General features: G+C 39.4%; 1 protein-coding gene across 2 annotated transcripts in view; it reads right to left on the reverse strand.

Moving 5' to 3' along the window:
• Positions 1-24337, reverse strand: part of GRID2 (glutamate ionotropic receptor delta type subunit 2) — a 1094955-nt gene that overhangs the window by 121340 nt on the left and 949278 nt on the right. For both annotated transcript variants that reach the window (XM_089526112.1, XM_089526113.1), the window contains exon 14: positions 23624-23790. In XM_089526112.1, the coding sequence (XP_089382238.1) occupies positions 23624-23790 (167 nt within the window). The remainder of the gene's footprint in view (positions 1-23623; positions 23791-24337) is intronic.

A 24337-nucleotide genomic window follows, 5' to 3' on the forward strand; every position in this document is an offset into this window, starting at 1 on the left:
TGCTGAAATTTTCTCTTCTACACAGCCATTATAGGGACAGAAGCCATCTCCAGTTTTTCACTCTGTCAACCCTAGGGCTTACTTATGTCAGGATGTCCAATAAAATCTATGTACTAGAACATGCTGGAATTTATTCTCAGGGCAACAATCAATCAATCATAATAAGCTACAGCTGGGTTCCAGTGGAAGACACATAATATTGTGTTTTTCTCTCAGAAAGTTCCATTCATAGGACAGAGATGGGCAATTTTATTGGCCATGCTGGCTGGGGAATCTGAGGAGCCGTAGACCAAAAAAGTAACATGTCACAAGCTCTGAGAACTAAACTACATGGTATGTTAAATCAATATGGTGCAGCTAATCACCAGTTTCTTTCTGATTCCAAAATCAGTGCAATAATCTGGATATAGGTCCCAGAGCTCACTGGTGGAGAACCGCAAAATACCCTTAAATAGCCCTTTCATTCCTTAAATCTCTCCTACACCTTATGGACACTAAAAAAGGAAAAGAGGGGGAAAATGTAACTAATAATTTTCTTCTTTTTTTTCTATTCCGGACTCAAAGGGAAGGTAAATTTAAGAGAAAATATGGTTGGAAGGAAAAGTTTAGTTCTCTCCTAACCACATCCACTCATTTTGGTCTAAATCAGGCTCATCTATGGCTACAGTTGAATAGGAAACAAACTGATGCTTAGTTGCACCTTATGTATTTAATAGGAAATGTTAGTTAACCTGAATATGGAGGTGAATAGCAACAAGAATGAGAAGCAGGAACAGCAGAAGTAGAAGTTGCCTCAAATAGAGTTGGTCACTTTGTGGTGAGAAAGGACAAATGGTTGGGAATTTATGATATAAGTAAATTGAAGGAAGACTACTTAGACAGGTAATCTAGGTCTAGAGTTGCCAAGTGAAGTAAGGGAGATAAATAATCTCCATTTAATAGTTGTACAGATCAGAGAATTGCAGCAGGTGTTACTTGTCCTGCTGATATTCCCTCTTCAACACCATCATTAAAGTGACAGGAGCCCTGTCGCTGTCTAGGCTCCCCAAACTGTCTGATGTGGAGGGCAGAGAATTATTTATTTCCAGTGTGCCAGAGACTGGTATCATATCTGTGCTCATTGACTACAATTCATTCATCCTCCCTCCCTCTCTGGAAACTCACCAGGGGATGACCACCAATAGGCTGGGGTCACTGGTTTACTGAACACCTTTTTGAGTAGGTTATCTGAGGGCATTTGATCTACCGTAGGTCATTTGAGGGCATCTTTCCAAAAGCTTGAAAAGTTTATATTTTTGGACTATGCCTCTCAGAATCCCTCAGACAGCATGGGTACTGAAAATCAAATGGTAATTTAGCATCCTGTGTACAGTATATAAACTCTTAGAATGCCATCCTCTATATTATCCTGTCAAGGAGATTTCACAATTCTACATCTATCCAGAAATTCAGGGAAACAAGGGAGTTTCTGGGAAGATTCTCTCTATTAGTATGTGGGACAATATAGCAGCCAACTTACAGATTGCATACACACTGGGTGTGTCTACACAGACCAACTAAAATGGCCACATCTAGTTTTCACAGCAAACTGTCCAAGTGACGTATGGGATGATTATGGCCAAATCTGGGCCTTTTCATCACCTCAGGGCTTTAATCAGATGAAAAAAGGATGGATTTATCCTAGTTCTGAGCAGATATTTTGGATATTCATATGTATGCAGACCATGCTCCATAGTGATGCTGGTGGAATGCCAGGAGCAGGGAGTTCAGAAATATCTACATTTGCATTCATGGAGTGGCAGAGAGGAAAAAAACCTCAGAGTGGGCATGGCCACATGGCTGCACATATCGAGATTTATTGGACTGGGCTGTGTTTGAAAGGGAGAACTGTGTGGATGCTTCTCTCAGACTTGCCTGTAGTTGCTGTGGATTGGGGTAATCCAAAGGTAAAATGGATTTTCCTCTCCATGTAGATGTGCCCACTAAGATAAGTTACCCTTTAGTAAATGTTTGACTGCATCCATGTTTCACAAAGATGTTTCCCCCCTGCTGACAGAGGAACAATGTTAGCAGCAGGGAGATTACATACAGAGACAGACAACCCAGTGGCTAACAAGTTGCCTGTATAACTGCAGCTAGGAAAACAACTTCAGTGACAGGAAACATTATTCTGAAAACCTGAGCATCTAATCTTACATTCTCAGCAGGTTGGTCACCATAATGCAAACCTGAAAATGTACAAAAAAGAGAGCTTTTGTTTGACTAACACTGTACAATTCAAAATCACACAAGGATGAAAACAAAGCTGGAAGGATTACTAGTCTTCCCTTGAGACAGGAAAGCATTCTATTTATCTTTCAGAAGGTAGTGATAGACCATGAATCTCCTGTGTTGTCCTTTTAAAAGGGATATTCACTTCCCTGTCAGGCCAGCTGTTAAAATGCAGCATGTGTGTGGTGATAATGGGAACTGTGGACATCTTTTGCACCCTTCCAGTCAACTGGTTAGCACTTCACATACCAGAAACTGACAGGAGCTTCTAGGATGGGATCTGCAATTGTGTGGATGATGAATGAGAGCTAGTTTGGTAAAATCCCCAATTATGGACTATGAAGAAGAGTTTCTACATTCTAGAGTTGTTTGGCTCACTGGTGTTGTGTTGAGCACATGGGGTCAAATAACTTTAGTTGGTAACAATGGTAATGCCACTGTCTACCTTCATAGGCTTCTCAATGCCCTTGAAGCATAACTATGAACAGTAACAGTAATCGTGGAAAGGGAATTACCTCTGTATCATTAGATTGTTGTGAGATACCCCCTTCTGTCAGAATTATTTATTTATTTATTTAGAGTATTTATATCCCACTCTTCAGCCAAAAGGCTATCAGAGCAGTTACATTTTTTACAAGATAAACATTTTTCACAATGGTAGAATTCAAAGATATAGCCGTGTTAGTGTGTAGAATCCGTACATAGAGAGATCTTGTAGCACCTTTGAAACTAACTGAAGGAAAGAAATTGGCAGCATGAGCTTTCGTAAACTGCATCTGAGGAAAGCTCATGCTGCTAATTTCTTTCTTTCAGTTAGTCTCAAAGCTGCTACAAGATCTCTCTATGTACATTTTCCACAATGATTCTTGAACTAGATATGAATCAACATGGCCACCTCCATTTTGGGGCTTTCCTTGGGGGTGTGATATTGGGGATTGTCACAAAACTCAGAATTCACCACTATATGACTACATGTACTGCTCACTCAGTTTGGCCACTGTAATGCCTCAGCAGAAAGGACTGTAAACATTTATTTCTCAGAGTATTTTGTGTATTTTTTGGGCTATGGGTCCATGTTCTAGAAGATTTTCTTCCTGACGTTTCACCAGCATCTGTGGCTGGCATCTTCAGAGAATTCTGAAGATGCCAGCCACAGATGCTGGCGAAACGTCAGGAAGAAAATCTTCCAGAACATGGCCACACAGCCTGAAAAACCCACAAAAAACTATGGATGCCGGCCATGAAAGCCTTCGACTTCACATTTCTTTTTCAGACTGAATCTAGGACACAAGGGTTCAAATCGTTATTTGGCCATGGAAATCCACTGGGTGACTTTGGGCAAGTGACCATACTTTCAGCAATAAAATCTTGTGATAGGTGCACCTTAGGGTTGATGTAAATTGGGAATGACTTGAAGGTACAGAACAACAACGCTGTTACCATCTCCCCATTTATGTACCTATGTCGATAGATCTGTATTTTGCCCTTCACAGTAGTAGTCCTGGCTGGTTGTGAGGCTTGAGCAGTCTTTTTTGTATTGCTATTGGTTGGACAAACACCTGTATTTTGCTTGTAGCCATGGTTGTGGAAGCTGATCTGTGGATGGATGGGGAGGAGTGCAATGAAGTGGTAGATGGAGGACAGATGGTCTTCTAACTGTGCCACAAAATGGACTTGACTCTTTATTGGTCCTTTTCAATTCTTTTAGTAATCTAGTGATCTGAAACAGACTGGAAGAGGGCAAATGTCCCCATCTTCAAAAAGGGGGAAAAGATCCCAACAATGATCTGACATCAATACAAGGAAAGATTCAAGAGCAGATCATTAAACAGAGAATCTGTGAACATCTAGAAGGCAACACCATAATCACAAAAAGTCAACATGGCTTTCAGACTAATCCAATGTCTTTTTATGATAAAACTACATTCTCAGCAGGTTGGTCACCATAATGCAAACCTGAAAATGTACAAAAAAGAGAGCTTTTGTTTGACTAACACTGTACAATTCAAAATCACACAAAGATGAAAACAAAGCTGGAAGGATTACTAGTCTTCCCTTGAGACAGGAAAGCATTCTATTTATCTTTCAGAAGGTAGTGATAGACCCTGAATCTGGGGGACACCTGGCTTAACGAGAATACATGTGAAAGGGGTCTAGCAGTCCTAAGAGACCACCAGTTGAACATGAGTTAACAGTGTGTTGCGGCAGCTAAAGAAGTCAATGCAATTATAGGCTGCATCAATAGAACTATAGTGCCTAGATCAAGGGAATTAATAGTGCCACTACTGTATTCTGCTTTGGTCAGGCCTCAGCTGGAATACTGTGTCCAATTCTGGGCACCACAATTCAGAAAGGATGTTGAAAAGCTGGAGCGTGTCCAGAGGAGAGCAACTAAAATGGTTAAGGGTCTGGAAACCATGCCTTATGATGAAAAACTTAGGGAGCTGGATATGTTTAGGCTGGAGAAGGTTAAGAAGTGATATGGTAGGCCTGTTAAATACATGAAGGGATGTCATACTGAGGAGGGAACAGGCTTGTTTTCTGCTGCTCCAGAGACTAGTACCTTGAACAATGGATGCAAGCTACAGGAAAGGACATAAACATTAGGAGGAACTTCCTGACAGTAAGAGCTGTTTGACAGTGGAACACATTCCCTTGGAGAGTGGTGGAGTCTCCTTCTTTGGAGGTCTTTAAGCAGAGCCTGGATGGCCATCTGTCAGGGATGCTTTGATTGAGAGTCCTTGCATGGTAGGGGGTTGGACTGGATGACCCTTGTGGTCTTTTCCAACTCTATGATTCTATGACTTGTTCATAGGTCTGGGAATACTATCCAATGCTCGGAATTTCCTTCTCGCATTTATTGAAAGTGACAAAGACTAAGTTCCTTGTTCTGTAATACTTCTTTTCCTATAGTCTGATGACTGCAAGGACCAGCCATACACTTCTGGAGAGATTTACCTCTGTGTTCTCCTTTGTTCTATTATTTATGATTTTCTCTGTGTTAGCACTAGACTTCTGAGGACCACAAATTTCTATTAACAAGTTATCACAAAGCCCAGTAAACAGGAGAGATTGCTCTCACTCTCTCCTTCTGTTTTTGATCACAATAGTTAAGGATGAAGAGTCCAATTACATCACTGTACTTATTCCCCTAGAAAGGTCAGACGTCCTTTCAGTCCCTCCAGTGTCTCACAAATGGGACTAGGTTGGTTGGATAAAAAGAAAAATGTTGCCTTTAAACAGCCACATCTTTTCTAGTCACAAAAAAGAAAAGCAACAGTATTACTAACAAATACATTTAGCTCTCTCCCCACTCTCTAAATATTTGAAACCTTCCTCCTGCCATGGTTCACATGCACTCTTGCACAGTTCTAATCCACAGGAGTAAAATAAAATAAGATAAAAATAAAAATACAATAAATAAAATAAAAATATGGGGCAAGGAAAGCTCAAAAGACCCCCCCCCCCAATTCTGTCTCAATATATTCACTATGGAGTGTAGATGTTCCAGAATCTATGGGTTCATTTGACAGAATATGAAAGAAAACTGTTTTGAGAAACTTGAGAGAGACATGTCACATAGTGATAAAAGTTCTGTTCCTCCACCCTAAAATTTATAACATGTTGGCCTCAATTCAGCATCCTCTCAGCATATCATAAATAGATGTACGTAAACCTTATGCTACACTGAGCCATATACCACTCTCTTGAGGTACTTTAAAGCCCGGAAGCCACCCCACACAGTCATTTTGTACTTCACAGAAAGAAAGCAGGATTGGAAAGGCATCTGGTTACAGCCCTATTGCCAGATACACAATGATGATACGAACACTGACATCTGTGGGGGTCCTCTGAGGTTAACATGTGTGTAATAATTGTGAATTTAGCTATGGAGTGGGTTGCCAGACTGTTCTCTGTTCCTTCCTGCTCACTGTGAAGCACAGAATCCCCATGTGGGGGGTTATAAAGTAGGCTGGAATGTGGGCATTGTGGAGAGAATGGGAATACCAACACTTACAGTGCCTGAAAAAAGCACATCTGCACATGTAAGGGACACTAATTCAGGTGGATGTCCATACAAGAATTCTGGCAGTAGTATGGTATCACACTGAAAATGGTTCAGAAAATAGTTTATTGAGAGAGCCAGCATAATGATGTAGCTCAAAATACTGTGCCACAAACCAGGAAAACTCTAGCTTGAACCTCCAAAGAAGTGGCCTTCAGGATTGGGCTCCAGTGGCAGTGAAGCAGTGGATACACTTCAGGATTTAGTCTAAAAGTTAAAGGAGCCATCCAAGGCACTAAATATATTTGTAGGATAGGTTTCAGCACTTTGGAGGGTGAAAAGTTGAGACTAAATGCCAGAGTGGATTCATTGCCCCACTGATATTAAGAACTAGCACCTTTTACAGCTAATTCCTCTTAGGGGCTGTTCAGACAGCCCTGAAGGTGTAGCATGGAGCTGCCCCTGTTTCAGTCAAATCGGGGCCACGGCAACCTCTTGCCACAGCCCTGATCTGGCTTTCCAGGGTGCAAAAACAAGTCACAAAAAGCATTCTGTGCTATTGTAACTGAAACAGTTATTCACAATTTAAACAATATTCAGCTACTTGCCATTTACATCTATAGCTTTTTTTAAAAAAAACAACAAATTAAAAACAGCTGGGACAAAAAATGTCCCACCACATCCAATAATTTCTTTCTATTGGGATAACTTGTCATGCTAGTGAATGTAAAGTATGGTGATGAAATATGTTCCATGATTTTTTTCAAGAAACCATGATGCAGCAGTTTGAAGAAGGGTATTTAGAATTCTCAGCCACAGAACTCTAGTGCTTTACCAAACTACAAATCTCAAAACTGCATAGATGTTGCCGTGGCAGTTAGAAATGAATGAGAACACTACACTATATAGTGTGAAGGGGGCCCCAGTCCTTACATGTTCACCATTTATGCACAGAAAGAGGAAAAGCATGGTGATGGCAACACTACCCCACCTCCCACAGTTTATCAAAGGCAATAAGGTTTCCAGCAAGGAAAGTGGAGAGGACTCCTGTTCTTATTTTTTTAACCTTTTTTTCATTAAACATAATCTCTAAAAACAACATATATATAAATTGAACCACAAACCCAACTAAACAACAATACACCCCCCCCAGTATTAACACCACTGACTTTCCACCCCCAAACAGATGGTTATTTTCCACTATAACTAAACTTCCTTTATATGATGTTATATTTTATGTTTCTACCACATATAAACTTGGTTTAATTTAGAAAGTCCAAAACAGCTATATAGCTGATTCCACCTTATCTGCTTACCTTTCACCAGCAGACAAATACATTTTTATTCAAGCAAGCTTTTAATATATAATCATATCAGGGAGGCTTTTGTATGTCTTAAGCCGTTTTACTTTTTTTTTTAGCTAGGTGATTTTAATTGTTTTTAAATTTTTATTGCAAAGTTTTTCAAGGATTTTATCTGTGAGCTGTCTTGAATCCACTTCCGGAAGAAAGGTGGCATAGAAAAATAAATAAATAAAGCAAAGGTAATAAACAATTTCAAATTATTCTTTAAAATTGTTCAAAGATGTGTCCATAATCAACATTGCCAATTTATCCATTTCACCAAGTTCAGGTATCTTCATCAGTCAGTCTTCTTCTGTTGGGGTAACATTTTATTTCCGTCTTTCAGCATATATAATACTCCTGTACCTTTAACGGTTGTATAGCAGGTGTTTCATCAGGCTACCATACAACTGGGTAACAAGAAACACTTAATGAAATTTCGTCTTCTAAGCACAGTAAACATATTGGAGCCCTCTGTAGCTTCTATTCTGGCAACCCTATGAAATCTTAGGACTGATGTGCTTTCCCCCAGAAAGATCTTTACAACTGAGTTTAGTTCCATTTGGAGATAAATAAATAACTAAGATGGGGAAGGGAACATTTAATTGGCTTCCTGTGAATACAAATGCAGTTTGAATGATGACAATGGGAATATAGCGGATCTCTTTCATTTCTGTGTCATTTAATATTGCAAGGTGGCAAATGTTGCTGGTTAATAACTGGGATGAATGGATAAATGGTTGCCAATAGGGCCTTAAAAGGTTACCATGTAGGCACTGAAATATAGATAGGAAACAAGAATTCAAATGAGTTTTCTTTAACCAGAGAGGGCTGTGAAGCATTTTTCCCCCCTGTGTGGAGAAAAATACTTAAACATCATTGATTTAAGCAGGCCTGCACAGTTTGTGAGCCAAATACTCCTTAATGGTGATGAAATCTGGCTTCCCAGGTCATTCATAACCCATTGTTTCTGCAGCTCAGAGCCAGAATGGAAACACAGAAGCAATGTTCACTCAACCCTTGATGGGCTGCCAGAAGTGTCTCTTTTAGTGTAGTCACTTTGACAGACCATGAGTTGTAGAGGCCTAATATAACCAAATGTATCTCTTCCCCCATTTTCCCATTGATTAGAATACTGTGTATCATATTGCTTCCTTTTATGAAAAAATTGTTTATTGAATTTATTTTGCATTTGTTTATTGCATTATTTGTTTATTGCATTTATTGCACCCTTCTGCCAAAGCACTCAAGACAGCTAATATACATGTAAACCAATTCATGAAAAATGTGGGAGGACAGGGGGAGAAAACCATATTTAGGTATAATTTCCATATATATATATATATATATATATATATATATATATATATATATAAAATGAAACTAAATGTTGATCAGACGCAGAATGTGAGGGAGCAATTTATGAACTACAGTTCACAGTATGCACTAGTCAGCATGGTATGGATGTCACTAGCATGTCACTGACTATGCTGGCTGTGGGATTCTGGAATCAAAAATATCATTCACTACAAAAGGCAGCTTTGGGGTAAGAGAGTCAAAGGGAGCGTGACTGCCAGACTTAGCAAATGAAGTAATGGGAATTGTTCTTGGAAGGATGAAGCAAAATCTCTATACTTCCTAGTAGTCCTAAGAGCAAACTAATGGTGCAGCAATATACTGAATGGGTCATGCTCTCTAATATCAAGACAATGTATTAGCTTCTATAGAAAACACACACACACACACACACACACACACACACACACACCCCTTCATATTTGGGTGTGAATCTACATGTATGACATTGTGATGTGAAAATCAGCTGTTGCAATGCTTTCACACAGAACCTGTTGAAACTGTTTTGAGCAACAGAACAAGCAGACATATTCATTTGTACTGGCTCAGAGGCTTTCTCATATAATTGAAGGGAATAAGATCTCATGAATGTGAGGGAAAGCACTCTTAAATTGATTGTATGCATCTCTTCACACAGCTTTTTGTTCAGCTTTCTACTAAAAATTGAAAGGTAAGCAAGGTAAATGCAGGTGACGACCTTGAGATGGATATGGACAGACACACAAACACACACATACACTTCCAAAATCAAAGTGACATGGGTATCAGATAACATACTGTAAAGAACTGAAAGCTCCCAATTATGCTTGGAGACACAAGGCCAGTAAACTCTGAAATCTGTGAATTTATCTTATTCCCTTTTCTATCTTTAAGACCATTTATGGTATGGACCGGAAGATCCTCACCCTGTTAAATGAGGGAAGTGAAGAAGATCAGAACTGTTTTCTATCACCTTAGTTTTGACCTTGCAGTTGATGAGATACGAACAGAAATAAACAACTATGGCATCAGGGCAGGAAACAGAGGCCTTCACAGGACAAAGCCCTGATTAAATGTCTTTTGGATTATCTTTTGATACCTTAAGGGGTGGCACTACTGATTTTAAAGCATAGGACTAAGCAGTGACTTTTATACATGTCACACACTAATTACCATTCAACTATGACAGATTGTGCAGGCGAATTCTAAACAAATCGAATATTTTATAATTAACTGGGAAAAAAGATAATTCATTAGAAGTGGAGGGGAGGAAACAGTTCCCAATCTGAATTAGCAGTATAAATTGGCTATATGGCAACAACATTTGTGCCTGGGCAGCAAAACATAGCTGATATGATGACTGAGAGAACAATTGTCTTGGAACCTTAGTTTCTCCCCCAAGCAAATGCTTCTAGCTTTCTAAGTGGTATGCCACTAGACATCCACCAAACTGTTGACAATTCTCCATTGATAGCTTTTGACTTAATTCTAGTTTTATCTGTGCCATTAGGTTTGCCAGTCTTCACATTTTCTGTCTTTGAATGTAAGGAGAAATCATTGCTGTACCTTTCTCATACAATACAAAATCACAAATGTTTCAGTGTAGTTTTCAATAGGTATTTGCTAGGCATGGAAAGAATATCTGAATGTTTGGAGGAAAAATGAGAAAGGGTTTTTGTTTTTTTGGGGGCGGGGGTTGGTGGTTTTTTTATTTTTGGCTTTTTGTCCCCTCATCCCTGTGCTTGAAATAGATTTGCCTCCCATTTTTATGATAATATTTATGATATTAATTTGTATCCCACTTTTCTTCCAAGATTGGGACCCAAAGTGACTTTTCTATGCAGTGAAGGTGAGCTTGAAAAGTTTTTAATAAGTGGATAAGATGATGATGTGATTATTACTTAAGCTTGTTTTATAATTGTTATTGCCTTATTTTATGGTTGTAACCCATTTCAATCCTTCAGGGAGAGGGGGGCTATAAATAAAATCATCATCATCATCATCATCATCATCATCATCATCATCATCATCATCATCATCGATTCTGGAAGGCTACAGCCACCAAATCCTGGGCTACCTTATCTCCTTCCAACAGTAGTGCAGGGCAGGCAAGGGAAGAAGCCATGTGAGGATCCTAGAAGGATATGATTTTCTAGATCCTTGGCTACCTCACTCTCCCAGTGTCGCACTGAGCAGGGGAAGAGCCAGGCAGGGGATCTCAAAGGCTATAGCCTTTCAGATCCTTAGGTGTTCCCTGATGTCTTGCAGGATTGCCTGATGGGGGAAGCCACCTTGGAATCCTTCCAGATCCTCTTCTGCCTTCCCCCCTCTCCCAATGTTACGTGGAGGCTGGCTGGCTCCGAGCCAGAGATTTTTGAAAATTTCACAAATTCCCAAATTAGTCTTGCAGGAGAGAGAAAACTGAATGCATTATTTGTTCTTTGTAGTGGGAACAAATACTTTTACACAACACATCCCTCATATTTACACTTTGTGAAGCCTCTCAGTTTTTCTGTACAAAAAAGATTTCCTAACCAGGAAATAGTGTTTTCTGAGGGTGGGGGAGAATATTTTTTAAAATATTATTTTTTGATCACAGAAAATCATGTGCACTTCTCTGCTAGACTTGGCAGCTTTGTAGGGCATGAAGGATTCTGCAGATGCTTTGTTTTTCTCAACAGCTTTCCCAAATGCTAGAAAACACTTCATTTGTTCTGGAAACAGGGAAGAAATATCCTAATGGATGCATTTTGATGGCGATCCACTGAGTTCCTGTTAGTGCAACTTATTAATACCATTCAGCCTTTTATACTCACTTACCCTTTTTGCACAACAGTAGGGGATGGACATAGTGGGTGTACTGTGTATTCTATCCTGGTTTTATAATTATATTTCCTAATTCAGTTATATTTCCTAATTCAGTTTTAACATCTTTTGAATTATGGTACTCACCAAGCAGATAAGCAATTTTAAAGCATAAAATAGGCAAATAAAAAAGTAATTAATGAACAACATTATAATCACTAATTACACTAATAGAGGCTTTAAGATTTGAGACTAATGTAAGTGTGTGAGTTATGCTTATAATGTGAAATGGAAAACAGAATATTTCAGTTCCATGGGTTGTCCAGATCCACAGCCATTGTGGAGGCTATTGAAAAAGTACAGAGAATCTTGGCTCATTTATTAATGGCATTGGTGGATGTACACCTACTGCATATTATAAACCAGGTTGGGTCACAGTAAGGACAGTAAAGCTCACGTGGCACAATCTCTTGTCAGGCTTACCTGTAAAAAACAAAACAAAAACAAAAATTTCTTTTGAAATGAGGTTGAGCTTCCATTCATTGCAATGTGTATTGCACAAAAGACTGGGGTGTGTAAGAAAAGAAAAGAAAAGAAAAGAAAAGAAAAGAAAAGAAAAGAAGCAAAAAGAAAAAGAAAAAGAAAGTAGGAAAAGGAGAGGGAAGGTTCTCAATACATGTTTCATATTAATTATGAGGCAGGTGTGTGTGTTTATGGATGGGCTCACTGGGACTTTCTGCCTAAGATTATACTAGGTCCTGAGGAAGCTCTGGATGTGGACATAGAAGCCTAGCTTCCAGAACTACAACATCATAACCTTGCATTCTTCTTTCCAAACATATGGAATTGGCAAGGTGCCAGAAAACACCGATGTAGCTCCATCTGCTGCAAATGAAGCAGCCAGAAAATTATGTCCTTGTGAAACTAATGGAACAGATGTATAGGAGGTATGGATTTCCTTCTTCCAATAGAGTTTTGGCATATAGTTTTATTTTTCTGATTGAGGTTTTCAGCATGTCATGCTTTATTAACTTGCTTTGCATGAAAGACACTGATTTTATTGTCTATACTGTAGCTATTGGTTCCTGGTTATGTTATGTAGAGTTATGTTATATAGAGACTCTATTTTATTTTTGTGACTGTCTCCAGGTGTGCTAAGCTACGCTGATGGTAGGGTTAGGGAAATATATATTTTCAACAAAAATCCTGGAAATGTGTGAGTGTGTGTGTCTGGGTGGGGGGGATGAATTGTGCAGAAGGCTAATATTAGCCAAATAGAAGAGAATAAGGAGAATCAGGAAGATTAATATTAAGAGCTCCACAACTCAGTAAGGAGATATGTGTCTCCAGACTTGGCAGCCAAGAGCGGTATATAACATGATCTCAAAGTTAATATGAAATAGTGGTGACATTCAAGCACTTTGGTGTTCATTAAATTGTGCACAGAGGCAGAAGATGCAAAGCAAAGTCCCTTTGGAGAGGAGCTGATGGCAAATGCCTGCTTGGTGAATTGTCCTAAGTTCCTAAGCGTTTTCAGATGAGTCACAAAAACCTTTTGGCATTTCCATTCTCTCCCCCAATTGAACAATAAAATTAACTTGTATTAGTTTTAATGTGGTTCTTATGTAGGAGTGTCAATTGTTCATAAAAGTGGCCCTCAAAGTTTGTCCAGCCAAAGTACCTCCCATATGTTTCTTTTTATTAGTTGTTGTTCGTGATGTGTGCCTTCAAGTAATTTCTTACTTATGGTGACCCTAAGGTGATCCTATCATGGGGTTTTCTTGCCAAGATTTCTTCAGAGGAGGTTTTCCATTGCTTTCCCCTGAGGGTGAGAGCATGTGACTTGCCCAAGGTCACCCAGTGGGTTTCATATTTGAACTGGTAATCAAACCCTGGTCTCTAGAGTCATAGTTCAGCACTTAAACCAGTATGACATGTTATTATTCCCCTTTTCTCCTCTTTTCTCCATCATGTAATCTTGTGCTAGTTGGAAAAAAAATTTAACTGGATTTTAACTGTTGTAAGATATTGTGAGATTTTGTATTTTTTGTATTTTAATTTTTTTGTATATTGATTGTGTCGTGTTTTTGGCTGTTGTGACCCGCCTTGATCCCAGGAAAGGCGGGCTAAAAATAAAGCTATTATTATTATTATTATTATTATTATTATTATCATCATCTTACTGTAACTGAGGCATGGCTTAAAGAAATTTAATCAGTCTCCAATAACCCCCCCCCCTTCCAATATTGTGACAGTCTTTCAGAGGAAACGATTGCTCAGCTGCACTATTCTATGAGTGCAAATTTACCTGAACTGAGATAAGATACTAAATGGGAGCCAGCCTGGCATAGTGGTTTGAGAGTTGGACCACAACTTTGGGTTTTAATCCTTGCTCAGCCACGGAAACCCACTGGATGACCTAGGGCAAATCATATATTCTCAGCCTGAAGGGAAGCAAAGACAATCCCTCCTATGAATAAATCTTGACTAAACAACAAACAAACAAACAAACCTGTGATAGGTTTGCCTTAAGGCTGCCATAAGTTGAAAATGACTTGAAGGCACAGAACGACAACCATAAATGAACGGTATCAGAAAAAATGGCACAACCCTTTTAACCATTATTCTAGCCTATTAAAATGGAGGCTGCTATCCAGTATTACGTTCCTTATTGAAATTAGTGGGAATTACTTGAAAAGAATTAAATTGCCTCATAAGCAGCCTTAGAGAATCGCATCCCTTTGATGTGAATTTATATAACCATAAAATCTGAAGTGTCTTCAGGGGTTATGTTATTCAACCTGCTATCAATGCAGTACATTTATTGTTCACTGAGCCAAATCATTGTTCTCATTTTGTACTTCACAAAAATGTAAGTTTCTGTTGTATTTATAGAAGGAAAGACATTTATGTTGAGGCTACATCACAAACAGCAAGCTGAAGCATCCATTACTGCCAAGACCCCCTTAGATTCTTGGGGAAATAAAGGCCTCATCATGGTTTAGAGCAAGATTTGTCCGAAGTTTGTAAATCTAAGAGATGCAACCACATACCATTAGATGTCCTCACCACCATTTCTCTTCATAATTTATTTTCACTTCCAGCATTTCCTTTTTCCTTAGACCCTAGAAAGGCAGCTGTTCCTTCAACCTATTAATTCAGCCTTACTTAAATGGACTCCCCTGTAAGGCATCAGTTGTTCCTATATTTATTTATTTCTCCACTCATTCTTTCTTTTCTGCCTCCTCCTAGCTTGATTCCCATTATCAGTTTTTTAGGCCACTGTCTTTTTTGACTTCATCCTTCTAGCTTTGTTACATCTATTCCACTTAATTCCCTCCCTTCCTGGGACTTTGATCCACTAAGATTTCCTTTTTCTTACCTTTCTTATTTCATGCCAAGTGTACACAGACCCTGCTTGCCTTTGGCCTTTTACAAGGTGGTTGAACAGCCAAGGTTCCTTTTTATCCCTCTCTTGTTCACTTCAGCATTTCTCTTTCCTTTGCTTCTTTTTCCCATTGCCCCTCCAATACAGTTTTGTCTCCCCACCTCAGCCATCAAGATCTTACTCTTCTTGACCTCCTCAGCCATCTTTGTCTTCAACCTTTTCAGTGTGTAACTTCTTTCATAGCTCGTCATCACTGTATAAGGCAGTAAGAATAGATCCCCTACTCCATTTAGGAATTTGAAATATTGATAGTACCACTTGCTAATTCTATCCGGCCAAAAGTTATCTCCGTTGCTACTTTAGAATGCAGAATGAAGAAACTCACCTTTCTCATCATAAAAGCAAAGGATGATGTGAAAAGCCCACATGAGAGCACTTGTGGAAAACTGTGTCAAGGGAGCTTTGAAAAAGAACACTCTTTTCTAAAAATGCTTTCAGTTTATGCATCTCCTTGCTTGAAACTGCTCTTGAGCTTCCATTACTAATATTCTGATTAGCTCTCTCTTTATCCATGGACCTCCTTTCTCTTATTAATCAGTCTTCAGTACTGACCATTTAATTATTTTCTCACAACTGCCAAAATCTTTCTTCTTCAGGCTCTTCCATCTCTAGAGATCTTACAAACATCAGATAGGAAGCATGCCACTAGACTTGACTAACCAACTTGGGTGCAAATCCAAAAAAATTCCAGATGAAAAGCTGCTTATTACACTGAATGGTTCTCAAGTATAAAGGAGATACACATACATATTACCATTTTTATGAATGATGTACCCATTAATAAATCATAACAACAAAATATGTGATAAGCAAACATCAACAGTCTCAGTCTCTGCTTATGTGTATTTTGCCCACTTGAATGCTGTTTGTGTACACGTGGGTGCCATTTATCAAAGACCCTCTATCAAGCATTTATTTACTTGGTAACTATGTACTATACAGCAAGCAATCTTCAGTCTTTGCACTGGCAGGAGTCCATCTCCTATGTGTCTGTTTGGACGTACTATTTGCCACCAACATGCATTTCCTTTTGAGTACAGATTGTAAACTTCAGTAGTTTAAACTAAGGTACAGTAAGAAATGAATTGGCACTTGAAAAGTATTGATGAAGACAATAGTGGAAAAGCTTTTTGCATGTTTGGGTGTAAATCAGAGAAAACTACCTTGAATTACAAAGGAAAGTCTCTGAAATTGCACTGTAAGAGATGCACCTAATAAATACAGTAAAGCTGTAGAGTGAGGCATACTTTTGCTGGCTTTTAATCAACTGTACAAAAAGTACTGTTAACAAAACCAAATGAAGTGCAGCCTCATTTAATTGAACAAGGGAGACAGTCAACCATTCAGCACAACAGTGATCCAGATAAACAGGCATACTCTGTCTGACACATTGATAGTTAACTTACTGCATAATCTTAATGTGAAGACAAATGGTAGTTTAACATGAGGCATGCTGATAGCTGAATTTAGGCTGACATTACAGTGATGTTGAACTGGTATTACAGATGATATGACAAGGAATATATCAGGGAGTGGGTGGGTTATGAACAGACATGATTTCTGATAATCAAGTATTTTTGGATATTGACAACAGTGATTTATCTCTTCTGATGTATTAGAAGAAAGATTCTACCAGCTTGTAGGACAGTTAAACATTTTACTTTAATAGAGAACGTATTCATCCTTCAGGGTTGTTCTATAAACTGGAGGTGTAGCAAATGGCATACAGAAAGCAAATAAATGGCATTCCATTCATTATCTAATATTAATCTTTTTTTTAGTGGTAAACAGTAGCTTAGTTCAGCACTACCATGTCAGGATGCACAGGGAAGCCATTGAACTCCACAAACATCTGGATAATTTCAACTGGAAAGAAGAAACCCTTAAAGTGAACAAAATTTGGCTACTAGTCCTGAAAGAAAGTAAGACAAAGACTCAATAACTGCAAATGAGAAATCTCCCAGCAGACAATGATCACTAACAAGCAGACATCAATCCTCTTTTGCAGACCCTCCATCCTGAGGCCTGCCATTAGCAACAAAAACAATATAAATGCAAATTCATTCCTGCCTTTCCAGGTCACACATTATATATACCCAAGTCCTTTCCAGGCAAACATTCTCTGAAGATGCCAGCCACAGATGCTGGCGAAATGTCAGGAAGAAACCTTTCTGGAACATGGCCACATAGCCCAAAAAACCCACAAAAAACTATGGATGCCGGCCATGAAAGCCTTCAACTTTACATTAATAAACCATGGTTTGTTCCTTTTGACAGTGCACCAAACCATGGTGAAACTGTTCTAATCACAAAAACATGTACTCCTTGCTCATTCTATGCACATATGCCTTCAATCTTCCCAAAGGAAATCAGATCTTGGAGAAGTAGGTGCAGACATCTTGCCTCCTATTTCCTGCCAGAAAAGACATACAGTTCCATTGGTGAGGTGCCCCTGAACTGCATAGTGGGAGGGAGCATGTTCTGGCTTGTCACTCAGCTGGGTATGGGCAGGATATTTAAAAGTATTCTTTGCCAAGTGTTGAAAAAGCCCTGACAAGAAGAATGCTGGACTGATAAGAATATCTGCAGTTCATGGCATTTTGTGCAAAATTTCTACATGGTTATTTGGTGTCAAAAACAGGTTTCAGTAATAATAATAATAATAAAAAAGAAAAAGACCCTGTTTCAAGCTATCTTGAGAATCATATAATTGACATGTAGGGTATTAATCTTCAAAATGCATCAATACCAATAAGTAAAATATCAAAACTGAGCCACTTCAATTTCAATCGAAATCTCAAAAAGAAAACAAACATCACCATCAGAATGGGTATTGTTTGGAAAAGACTTGTGATTATATTTTCCTGATTGAATAAGTGAACAAACCTTTCTGTATGGCTGACTTTAGATAAGTTCCTAACAATGTGGCTTACAAATGGAAATGTAGAATTTTGTGCATGTGTATGTAAAGCTGTTGTCTGAACTGACAGAGTTGACTCAATGTGAAGACAAGAGTGAATACAAACAGAGCTTGTAACCAGAATGAAGCATTGTGACACAATAAGGCATAAGCATAACGATAGTGGCACAAAATAAAAACTAGTGAAGCTAATATAAAATTCTATTATGTATCTTTAAACTCAAATACTTATCAATAGGGAGAACAAAATCAGGTTTAGAACACACAGGATTGGTTGCTTCATTCCAGCCTTCACTCAAATTGGATCTTTGGAGTGTTAGATATCATTGCCTTTATTCCTGTATTTCCCCCCCATTTAGTAACAATTTTGTGTAAATATACAAAAAGGATGCTTAAAATACACTTATAAAGGTATTTTCAGATCTATCTAGAACAAGAAAGGATAGTTTATTATAGCAGAATAGTTGTACCCATAAATTCCAATGCAATTTAACAGAAGAATATGAAATGATTCTAGGGAGAGCTTCAAGTGTGACCAGAAAAGCCTAATTTGATATCTGAAGTCTCTTCCCACTTTCCATCTCAAGACAGCAACTACATGCAGACTGTGTAGCTTAAACATTAGTCATGTTCTCCTTCCTTTTTGCCTCAATTACTATCTTGCCTGCTGGATAAGTCTGGAGAACTCAAATGTTTATGCAGTATAAGGTGACTTTTAAATTGTCCTAACAAAGATATTAGTCTAATATTGATTTTGGAATGTAAAATTACAGGTGCCATCAACACTGCTGAAATCTTTTTAAATGTATCAGGAAGTTCTTTACAAAGGGCATACCATAAAATAAAATAAAATAAAATAAAATAAAATAAAATAAAATAAAATAAAATAAAATAAAATAAAATATAAAAACCCAGTCTATTACAAAAGCACTGGCATTACAATTTACTATATATACTCATCTATACGTTGCCCTCATGTATACACTGAGGGCAGGTTTTGAAGCCAAAATTATGGCTTTTGATATGACCCATGGATAAATCAAGGGTTAGGAGATTAATGCATTGCCAAGATAAGTAAGTAAGCTCCCAGCTTCAAAAAGCGGCCTCCGATGCATGGCAGGGAATTGGGATGCAGCTGCCCAGGGGAAGTGGTGGCAAATTATGTGCGATAATACCCGCCTGCATTCTGCAACCCAGCTTCATCCCATTAGGGAGCACTCAGGTTATTTGTCAGTGCGATAATCTCCTAAGACTCCTAAAATCTAAAGCAAAGGAATACAATGTCAAATAACTTACAAGATTCCAGTAGGCATAACTGTATGTGCTCACACTAAAGACTGAAAGTATAAGCGAGCAGAGGGAGGTCAGTGCTTCTAGGACAGATTACACTCTTGACTTTCACCTGGGGATGGTTCCATTTTTATATAAGAGTTAAAGTATGTTGACCCATGGATAAGTCGACTCAGGTTTTTTGGGTCAATTTTTTTAACTAAAATTTCTAGACTTACACATGAGTATATGCTGTGTATCCTTGTCATATGCAGGGAATACCGACTTCTTACAGCAGCATCCAAAGGCCAAACACCACAGTGGGGCTCACCCATACTGGTACCTGTTTTGTTTCCCCTCCTTTCTTGCCTTGCAGGTATGATTATGGGATAGTAGATAGTCCAGGGATGCTGACTGCCATATTTAATTTCCCACAATGGTCTGACATGCTTCGTGTATTTTTGCTCCAGAAACAATATAGGATTGGACCTTTTCAGCATTTTTAAGGCTTATTTGCCACAAGGGAGAACAGCAGTTTGCTATGAAAGTACTGAATACTGGTGTCTGTGGATGTAAAGGAGCCCTGGTGGCACAGTGCTTAAATGCCTGTACTGCAGCCACTCACTCACAAACCACAAGGTTGCGAGTTCAATACCAGCAAAAGGGCTCAAGCTTGACTCAGGCTTGCACCCTTCTGAGGTCGCTAAAATGAGTACTCAGATTCTTGGGGGCAATTAGCTTACACTTTGTAAACCACTTAGACACTGTTAGTTTAGTATGAAGTAGTATATAAATGAAGCTGTTTTTTAAAAGGAGTTCCATAAAGAAAGGTTTATACTTCAGATTAAATATAAAGGAAAGCACATTACTTTGTTAAGTCAAATACAATGTGATCCTAAAAAGCCCTACAACCAGGTCCAGTATCTTCTTCAGTACTTATTCTTCTTGTGTAAATATGCCTGCTATTAACATTGTTTTTCTTCTTTCACTAGTTAAGATTTCTGTGTTCTCCAAGATCAAACAAATCTTTGGTACTTTTATCCTTTTTACATGTACGATAAGTTGTTTTAACTCACTTCATTTTATGCTTGGTGTTAGCTCCTTGAGTTCTTACTATAGTTTGGTGTGTTGGTTCTGCATTATATTTTAATCATTTTGATCATCATTTTGATCATTTAATCATCTTGAACTATGTATCAATATTCTTCTAATCCTTTTTAAAAATAAAATAAAATATTTTAAAAAAATACTGGTGAGCCCTGTCAGACTATTTGTGTGGGGTTGGTCAGAGAAAGGATATGACTAGCCAATGTGGCAGATGGGACTGACCACATGCCAGAAAATAGCTGGCAATCTTTCATGTATGAAGATGAGGTGGTGGGAGGATGGCTGTGGTTTGTTGCAAAGGTTGGATTTTGTGTGAGCAAGGGAACAAAGCTAGGTGGACAGCTGCGTGTTTCTCTGCCCCTCTTTGTTTTTGTCACTGAAGAAATTCTACTGTGATTTTTTTATCTTTGTTGTTGAAATGAAAAGCACCTTTTGAAAGAAAGGTACTTATCTCTTAAAGCACTCATGTGGGAGGCAGAACTATTTTTCCTCCTGACTGGCATAGGGAAAGCATATGAGTGGCAAGTCAACTACCCCATTGGATCCCTTGTCTCTTCAGCACAGGAGTTGTTTGCATAAAGAAGTCTTGGATTCCTCCTTGTGTGAGGAAGAAAAAGAATGTAGACCACAGATAGAATTGTGGACCCCCTTGTTGCAGTCCATATGCTCCTGGACTGCACCTCCCAGCTGCCCTAGTTAGTACACCCAACATCTGAAAGGCTACTTATTTCCTACCTCCACTGTAAACAATTGTTACATGAAAAAATCATTCTAATAGTATCCAGACCTAAGTAATTTTAATGCAGATATAATGCAGAACTCTGTAATGGAACTCAGTGCTACAGGATGTGGGAAAAATGGTCTAATTAATTTATAGCTAACTAAGGCGGGATACAGACGGGCAAAAAGGGGTGTATTCATGACGTCATGAAGGTAGAGCCTTCAGATGGCCCTTACCTGAATGCCGCCATGAACACGCCCCCCGCACGCCCCAAGCGGGAAGAAGCGGCACTAAAAAGGTGCTGCTTTTCTCCGCTTCTTTTCCGTTTGATGCGCAGCTGCGCAGCTCCGTCTGTAAGCTGCTGCACCGATACGCCAGAATTGCTACGCCGCTAATTTAAGTTGCCCATTTAAAAGCTCCGTGTCTGCTGCGTCGCATAATGAGTCGGGGTCCTGGAACATGCACAGTTTGCAGTCAGGCTTTAATTGCAGCGTCAGCTGCCATGCAGGTGTGGAAGCTGCAGCACAGCTGCAGTGCATTTTAAGACTCATAACCCTAACCCTAACCCTAACCCTAACCCTAACCCTAACCCTAGAGCAACATGTACGCATGCGCTGCTTGGAAAGTTTGGACTTTAAAGTGAGCCCCTACACACATTCCTGTGCCATTTTCACCTAACAATAAAAACCGCTAAAACTGTAAATATTTACATATGTACAAGGGAGGTGATGGGGGATGGCAGGGGGATAGCGGTGGCAGCGGCGACAGCTGTGGCTGTGCATTGCAGATTCAGCAAGAGCGTGGGGACCAAAGGAGAGGAGGCATCCATGATGCTGGTGACACTGGCAAAGTGCAAGAGGACAAGGATGCCAACACCAGCTGATCACCAGCTGGCAGGAGAACACCTTTGTTCTTGGGCAGAGTGGGGGAAAATTTTTAAAGGGGCTTGGGTGCTTTAAATGTGCACATAGGCTTTCTGCCGCCGCTGCTTAGCGCTGCAGCTGCGCAGCTGCGCATCCGCCAGCCGGCAAAGGAAAAAAAAAGCCCCGTTTTTGGCCGCCCGTGAGGAAGCTGCCTCTCTCTTTGCAGCGTCCTCCGAGGTGGCGGTTTGGAAACTGCGGGTCAGAAACGGCCCCAGGTGAGGCGTCTTCACTGCCCCCCATGTGGAAGCCCCATCTCCTGAGCCACGCCCCTGGGGCGGGCGGTCTGGAGGGTCCGTATTCAGCAGAATACACCTCCAAGACGTCTTCCCCTGCCCGTTTGTATCCCGCCTAAGACATTAATGAAGATGGACAGAGTCTGTTTATCGGAAGAAACCCCATGAATGGTGAAATCAGGAAAAAAATAGAGCTAGGCACATAAAATGGTATTGTGTATGATCCCCCTCAACATCCCCTGTTGGGTCCACCTCCTTGTGTGAAAACATTCCCTATAACCTGGGACCATTCATAATCAAGATTCCGTGCTGGCCAATTGGCCGTAATAAAGTTATGATTATAATCAAGATTGCAGCTCACAGGGATATCTTATACTTGCTTGTGCCCCAAATACGTGGCCACATTGTGTGTAGATAGGATTGGAAGAAAAGCCATCAGTACGGACTGGACCAGCTTGTACGCCCTATTTTCTCTCCATGCATTATTGCACAGAGGGGAAAAAGCCAGGATAAAGCTCAAAAATGGCCAACAGTGACTGTACAGTTATGTTGCTGCCTTACATTTTCTCTAAAGCAACGGTTCTCCAAGGGACAAGTCAACCACAGTCTTCAGTGTGAAGGAGCAAAAATGTACATTCTAACTTGATTTTATCAGTCAACAGAAAAGCCTTCCTTTCAGTATTATATATTTTGAATTTTTTAATGAAAGCTATCTCTAGAAGACCAGGTGGGTCTTGCCTGTCCCCTCATAACCATTTGTTTCATTTTCTGGCCTTGTGGCTTATATACAAAGTGGTTACTTTTTCAACAGAGCAAATTATTTGTTTTTATTTTCAAATCCCAAGGAGATGACTGTATTTTCCTTTAAAATGGAAGTTCAGGCTAAGATACACATCAGTTGCAAAGTATCTACTGTATTAGACAAAATGCTCAGCTACATCAGTTGGTCCACAAAGATTTAAATTAATAAAAGATCAATAAGCTCCCCTACTCCTCAAATGCAGCTTTGTTGATCTGCTTCACAGTGTGTTCTGTAATATAAACCAGTTCCAGGGATATTGATCCCATATACCCCCCTCTTGCCTTTTTTCGATGTAATAACAGTTGCATTTTACTCTTACTGAAACTCACAAAGAAAAGCACATGTGACAGGCAACCCCCCTCCCCCCATATTTCCCTTCTCCACTTCAAGGAAAATGAAGTGGGTGTCTTATAGTTTATATATCACCCCACAAAGATTACCTTTGTGAAAATACATCTCTGTAGGGGCTTCCATGTTGAAGAGCAATTCCATAACCTCGATCTGCAATAGTATTTCCAACAGTGTAGAAGGAACAATCTGGGTCATTCAGAGCAACATATTCCAAAACTGCTGCATCCCATACAAAGGCATAATTTCCATATTTGACCTGGAATACAAAAGGGAAGAAACACTCAGGGTTTACTTTGAATATGCCATAGGCTGAGGAAAAGACAAAAGAAAAGAAAAGAAAAGAAAAGAAAAGAAAAGAAAAGAAAACGAAACAGCTATGAACAGAAATGCTATCTTTTGAAAGTTATGGGGAGTAGGCAGAATGAAATATTATTCCAGCATCATTGTTAGTGCATAATATAAATATGAAAATGTATTCTTCAGGAAGTTCACTAAAATCACCCCTATATATGTTTCATTTATATCTCACCTTTCTTTCATGATGGAACACAAGATGATGTACATTGGCTTTTTCAGGTTCTCCTATCCAGACACTGACAGGTTGGAAACATATAAAGAAAAATGAGGGGCTGCACAGCCAGATTGCAACCACATTATCTGGCCTTTGCAGAGCACAAAAGCAGCATTGTGTGGCTTGGTGACACTTCATCGGCACAGCCTCATCTGTACACAGCACCGGAGGAGTACCATGACTCCATGCACGGTGCGGTGCGGTGCGGTGTCACGCTGCCCAGGGGACAGAG

The sequence above is a fragment of the Sceloporus occidentalis genome, unplaced genomic scaffold (assembly GCF_023333645.1).
Source record: "Sceloporus occidentalis isolate IW3139 unplaced genomic scaffold, rSceOcc1.0.p SCAF_5, whole genome shotgun sequence".
In the NCBI taxonomy this organism is placed as follows: domain Eukaryota; kingdom Metazoa; phylum Chordata; class Lepidosauria; order Squamata; family Phrynosomatidae; genus Sceloporus; species Sceloporus occidentalis.